The sequence below is a fragment of the Lepus europaeus genome, chromosome 5 (assembly GCF_033115175.1).
Source record: "Lepus europaeus isolate LE1 chromosome 5, mLepTim1.pri, whole genome shotgun sequence".
NCBI classification, from domain to species: Eukaryota; Metazoa; Chordata; class Mammalia; order Lagomorpha; family Leporidae; genus Lepus; species Lepus europaeus.
In genome coordinates, this window is record NC_084831.1 from 13,975,358 (window position 1) to 13,981,750 (window position 6,393).

The 6,393-nt window shown below is 58.8% G+C and overlaps 1 protein-coding gene across 1 annotated transcript; it reads right to left on the bottom strand.

Annotated features, from left to right (window-relative positions):
- Positions 1-1,265: 1,265 nt before the first annotated feature.
- On the bottom strand, positions 1,266-4,127 carry LOC133761215 (phospholipase A2, membrane associated-like). Its single transcript, XM_062193866.1, has 4 exons — positions 4,088-4,127; positions 3,736-3,880; positions 3,389-3,495; positions 1,266-1,408 (listed from the first exon to the last, which is right to left on the bottom strand). The coding sequence occupies exons 1-4, from the start codon at positions 4,125-4,127 to the stop codon at positions 1,266-1,268; spliced, it is 435 nt and encodes a 144-aa protein (XP_062049850.1).
- Positions 4,128-6,393: the final 2,266 nt, after the last annotated feature.

Consider the following 6,393-nt stretch of genomic DNA (forward strand, 5'->3'; position numbering starts at 1 on the left):
TTTTTTTTTTTTTTGCCAGGCAGAGTTAGAGAGAGAGAGAGAGAGAGAGAAAGAGAGAGAAAAGTTTTCTCCCATTGGTTCACCCCCCAAATGGCCACTAAGGCCTGCACGCTGCGCCAATCCAAAGCCAGGAGCCAGGTGCTTCCTCCTGGTCTCCCATGCAGGTGCGGGGCCCAAGCACTTGGACTATCCTCCACTACACTCCCAGGCCACAGCAGAGAGCTGGACTGGAAGAGGGGCAACCAGGACAGAATCCAGCGCCCATTGATTCAGAAAATGCATGAAATTTGCAAGAAAATGGACCAAATAGAGCCATTACCTCTGGGTCTGGGTCTCTAAGATAAACTTCTTTCATGCTTTAGAATTTTAGGATTTTAGTTCATTCCTTATCTATCTCTGGAGAGCAAAGAACATTCTAGAAGCCCTAACGAGGAATTTTAAGGTGTTGGACAAAGCACTTTGCTCCAGCACGTGTATCTGGCACAGGGATCTCTTGGACGTGGTGGACAGCCCTTGTGCAAGGCAGTGAATACTTCCATTCTAGGAATACTTTCCATTCTTAGGAATGCATGCATTCGTTAGGCCTTGATGAGAGTGACTCCGTTTTGATTCTGACAACTTCCACATAGCCCAGGAGGCCAACAGAAGGTGCGCTGGCCTGCAGAAGGGTAGGGGATACCTGCGCCCCACGCCAGCCACAGAAAGCTGGACCCCAGCGCTTCACCCCCGTATCCCCCTGCATTCTCAAGGAAGCCCCTGCAGGAGGCACCATCCTCACGGCCATTTACAGAGATCATCAGGTCCTAGGGCGGTGGTGAAAGAGGGGTTAGCGTGGAGCCGCCTGGCCCCCGAGCCTGCCTTTTTCAGTCCCGCGCTGTACTGTGTTCTACCACTTTGTCCTGCCCGACAGCAGCCCACAGAGCAGAGTGCCCCTGCACACCCAACCCACACCCAGACACACAAGGTTTGCTGGGGACTCGCTTTATTCAGAAGAGGGTGGAGCTCTGAGTGCTAAGCAGGGAGTGGCCTTGGAGGAGAGTGCGGGACCTGGGGAGATGACCAGCTGCCCAAGGAAGCAGGGAAAGGGGCCCGGTCAGACCCACCCCAGGCAGGGGCTTCTTGTCCTGGGTGGGCACAGAAGGGCTCCTGCCTTGTCTCCAGGGCGGGACAGGAGTGTTTTCCCCAGGACCAGGTCTTGTGGGTGAGGGTGGGAGTGGGCGTGAGACAAGGACATTCAGCACGGGGCAGCAGGTGTCCAGGGCCCGTCAGCAAGTCTGCTTGACTTGGGAGCAGCGGCTGTTGGAATAGTACTCGTACTTCTTGTTATAGGTATTCTGGTTGGCAGCAAAGCAGTAGGCAGCGGTCCTGTCGCACTGACACAGCTGACTCCGGCAGTAGTCTGTGTCTTCTGCAATCACAAGGCAATAAACAGGGCACAAGGGGTCATGGGGGTCCGCAGCTTGCTATGGGGTGCAGCATGGACCCTAGGCCTCCAAAGCTTCCAGGGTCAGACCAACACCCACACGGGAGATCCTCTGCCGGAGGGGGAGACAGAATTCCTGCTTTCAGGACGTGAGCTCCCAGCAGTCAAGCACTGGGAGTCTTCCTAGGTCTTCCTAAAAATCACCCTCACTTCCGGTTAGCAGACCTGTAAAAGGGGCAAGCCCCACCCCTCGGAGGTGCAAGTGGACTGTGAATGGTTGGGTTGGAAATGAGCCCTCTTTTCCTTGGTTATGATTGGTCTCTTAGGATCATGTGACCTGGTGCTGACCAATGAGCCACGGAGGGGAGGCCCGCGAGGACTTCTGGGAAGGGTTCACTTCCTGCCTCCACACACAGAGCTGTGCAGTGGGAAAGCCGCCCGAGAGGCTGGGGCCGCTGCCTGCACGGCCCTGCGTGGATGCTGCCCGGACAGCAGAGCCCAGGGCTGGGGAAGCCCGGGTCCCGGACGTGGAGCTGAGAAGCTGCCCCAGGCCCGGCCCTGCCTCCTCCAGGATCCTGAGGCGCAGTCGGCCATGCCGGGTTCCCAGCCACTCCCAGTCGGCACCTGCTGCTGGGGACCTGCCCGCATGGAGAGGCCATGGTGCAGAGAGAGCTCCTGACCCTCCAGGACTCTGGTGAGGGCGGCAGGCCACGCCCTCCCGCCCAGCCTGGATCCCCGGTGCGGGAGGGACCTCAGCACCCTCCCTGCAGCCCCCGCTCTCTGCTCCCTGCAGCGCCCGGCTCTCCACTCAGGGTGTCCGCTGCCGGTCCCGTCCTCGCGTTCTCCCACTGCCCGGCCGGCTGGGATCTGCCTTGGTCGTCACCCTGCCTGGAGAGCTCCCTGTGGCCCCGGGGCCTGCCTGCCTCTCGGTCCGAGCAGCGCTGCTGGCCCTGTCGTAGGGTCCCCCTCTCTGCCATGGGTGTTGTCAGTCATCTCACTGACACCCGGGCCTGCTCACCCACCTGGCCTCATCGCTGGGCGCCCAACCCCTCTGTCTCCTTCCTGGGCCTTGAACCACCCAGTGGGGGAGCGGACCCCCTGCAGCTCCCTGCTGCTGGCCTCTGAGTGTGGCCCAGGCCAGAGCCCCACCCCCCAGCTGCAAGTCCCCGCCCCCACCTGCCCCTGTGCACTGACAGAACTGCCCCTCCCCACACTCCACCCTGGCCTCCTGCCATCCTCCTCTCCGTGGTGCCCCCGCAGTCACAGACCAGGCGCTCCCTGCCCCACCCCTGCCCAGGCCATCGCCACACTGGGCTGGCGCTGCCTCAAGTGCATCTTGGTGTCACTCTCCACCCCTTCCCCCCTCCTGACCCCCACCTGCTCTCAGCAGTTGTCTGCTCTAGGCCCCGCCCCCTCACTACTGCCCTTCCTGTCGCGTCCACCCTGCAGGCGGGGCCAGTCCTGAAGTGCAGGTGACCCTCACTCCTGTGTGCACCTGCTCCCTGCTGCTCTGGGACAAACTCCAGATGCCCCCCGGGCTCGGGGCCTGGCTTGCCTCAGCCCCTTCCTCCCTCCCCAGCGTCACCGCTCCCTTCTCCCCCTCCTGCTCAGTCTCCCTGGACAGCTCAGGATGGCGTCCACACCCCCTCTGGTCCCTCATGTCCGACTGTGATCTCTCTTTGCCATGCCCACAGTGCCCCTCCCTGGCTGTCTGCAGCGTGGCTCCAGCCCAGATGAGATGGTGCCGCTCTCCGGGGCTGACCTTAAGCGTCTGGCCCTGGTTTGAGTGCTTTCTCGGCTTCCTTCCTTCCTTCCTTCCTGTTTCTCACGTTCTGTTCTCATTTTCCTTCCCACTCATCTCGGAGCCTCTTTTGCAGGGACCATGTCCCTTTGGGTCTGTGGCGCCCAGCACAGTGGGCGCTCGGTGAACCCATGGGAGAAGCCTGGCGGCGGCGCGGCCCTTACCACAGGTGATGGTGTTCCCGCTGAGGCTGTAGTGGTAGTTCAGGAGTTTGGTGCCACAGCCACGGTTCTCCAGGCGGGTGTAGCAACAGTCATGGGCAGCACAGCACCTGGGGAGGAGCACATCCTGTTGGGGGGCTTCCGGCAGCTGTAGGGGACCTGGTGTCCCGTGGTGTCACCCCCTGGATCCTGGGGAGACACTCAGTGGCTCTGGAATCATCTAGAGCAGAAGTTCCAACACCTTGGCAGCTTTTCCGGCTGGCACCTCCTGGGACCCCCGAGCTCGCGCAGCACCAGCCCTGCTGGGGCCGGAAGTCAGCGGAGGGAAGGGAGGGCTGGGGTGGCCTCACCGATCTGTCGCATCCAGGGGGGTTCCTGTGCCACCCAGGCCACAGTAGCAGCCATAGAAACCGTAAGTGGTTGAAGGTTCTTTTCCCGTCGTGAACTTGATCATTTTCCGGAAATTCAGAAGATTGCCATGGGCCTCCCACAAGCCTGGAAAGAAATTGGGAAATGGCCTGGGCATGGGGCACGGGGCCCTGTGGCCTCCTTCTCTGTTACTCTCCACCCGCCCCGCCCCCACCCCCAATGTCTGCTCCTCCCCCTGATAGAGAGCAGCAGCAATGGGTGGGAAAACTGGGGTCTCGGGTGTTTCTCTCCCTGGGCTGTCCCACGTCTGCTGAGGTCAGGTTCAGCACTCACCAAAGGCCATGATCATTGCCAGCAGCAGCAGGGCCTTCATGATGACAGTTCTGTGAGGGACAAGTGCACATGGATTGGCCTACACCGCTCTCCTAGGAGGCCTTAGCTTCTGCCCTGGCCCCTGCTCTCCTGCCCAACCCGCCATCCCCAGAGTGCATACACAGGCTCCTCCCCCTCCCAAGCCATGTGCAGGGTGACCCCCTCTGTCCCCAGGGAAGACGCATGGAGTGACTTCCAACTCTGTACACACACTCTGCCTCCTGACCCTTCCCAGCTCTGGAGATCAGTGTCATCCACGCGAGTCCCTCAGCCGCCTGGAGACCCTATATGGTGGGCTGATGACTGAAAACACTTAGTGGGTTGGAACCCCAGGTTCATTCCGGAAAAGCGGGAGGTTCCTGTGGTCAGAGGTTGCATCTCCCATTAGATGTAGCTTGCATGTCTGCACATGGGAGCCAAGGCTTGGAAATTTCCTACATTCCCTCTGTTCCAGAATACTCCACTTCAGCACTAAGCAGCGTCCTACCCTGCTGGACGCTCCCACCCTGTTCACACATGCTCATGTACACTTACACACACACACACCTGCACACACACATGCTTGAGCTGGTGCAAACGTACTCTCCTTCAGTAGCTCACGTACACACACACACACTCCCACACTCACTCTCCTGTGCATACCACATTGTGCCCAGGCTTGCTATGCCACACACAAACGACACAAGTGTTCTCAAAGTCAGCCAAAGGCCAGGAGTTCTCCTGCTCTTGACTAGGCTTTCATTTCTGGGTACTTACCTCTGGAGGATGCCGGAGTTGCTATTTCCGTGTGACTCTGGTTGTTTTTCTGAGTTCCAGCTCCCTTTAAGTAGCTGCTCCGTCTAGGACGTTGGGTGTGGGTGAGGTAGTGGATGGGGATGGGTGTTGTCCACTGGTGGACTCAGTGATTGGCTCACCCATGCCTCTAAGTAATCCCCTGTCTTCCCCTCATCAGCTGGCAAAACAGAGTTGCAGGCTGAGACCTTACGTGCCACGAGCTGTCGCCAGAATAAATTTCAGGTCATCTCAAAGCCGAAAGGCTTAGCTCCTGACTCAGTAAATTTCCGCTACTGGCTTTGAGTGTGACCACCAGACAGTCCTTCTCTGCGGCCACTCTCAAGGTGACAAGGTCCTTCTGTGGTGGCAGGCTGTGGACTCGTGAACAGACAAGGGGGCTCTTACTGAGGGAGCATCACTCAGTGGGCCATCTGGGAACAGGGAAGAGGTTATTCGTACTCTTCATTCAGTCTATCAATCATTCGTTCAAAGGAAGTCCATCCTGAGCTCCCACAAACCAGGACACCTGCAGGGCCATCCCCAAGCCTGCCCCTAGGGAATCCACAGTCCAGAAGAGAATGGTAGTTGGTCTATCCTGAGAGCCAGCCAGGGGCCGGTGTTGTGGTGTAGAAGGTAGTCATTGCCTGCGATGCTGGCATCCCATACAGGTGCCGATTCGAGTCCCAGCTACTCCACTTCCAATGTAGCTCCCTGCTAATGGTCTGGGAAAACAATGGAGGATGGCCCCAGTGCTTGGGCCCCTGCTCCTACATGGGAGACCTGGAAGAAGCTCCTGGCTTCTGGCTTCCATCTGGCCATTGTGGCCATTTGGTGAGTGAACCAGGAGATGGAAGAGTCTCTCTCTCTCTCTCTCCCCTCCCCTCCCCCTCTCTGTAATTCTTCCCTTCAAATAAATAAAACAAATCTTAAAAAGAGAGCCATCCAGGAAGCTTTCCTCTTGGAAGGGGAATTCGCTTCCAGTGCTAGTGTTATGGGTTGACTTGTGTCCCCTTCCTGTGTTCCAAGTCCTAATCCCCATGACCTCAGAATGGGAATTCTCTGGAAACAGGCCGTTGCACAGGCAGGCAAGTTAAGGCCATTGGGGTGGGTCCCAATCCAACCCGACTGGGGTTCTCTGTGAGGACACAGACACACAGTGAGGGAGGAGGACAGGAGGAGACGAAGGTAGGGATGGGCGATGCTGCTGCAAGCCCAGGAACAGCCGCGAAGGCCACACGGCCAGCAGAAGCCGGGGCAGAGACTGGAGCAGCTTCAGAGGAGACCACCCTAGCTCGTACCTTTGACCTCCACAGCTGCCAGACCATCAGCTTCCATCGCTTCAGCCCGCAGCTGGTGGAACGCAACACCCAGCAGAAAACCAGGCTGAGCAGACTCAGCCTCAGAATCTGGGAGCCTCCCTCCCTGCTCTCCTATCCTGGGGCTGTGGGTTTCATGCATGAGCGAGGGTGCAGAGGGCTCAGCCCGGGGCTAGA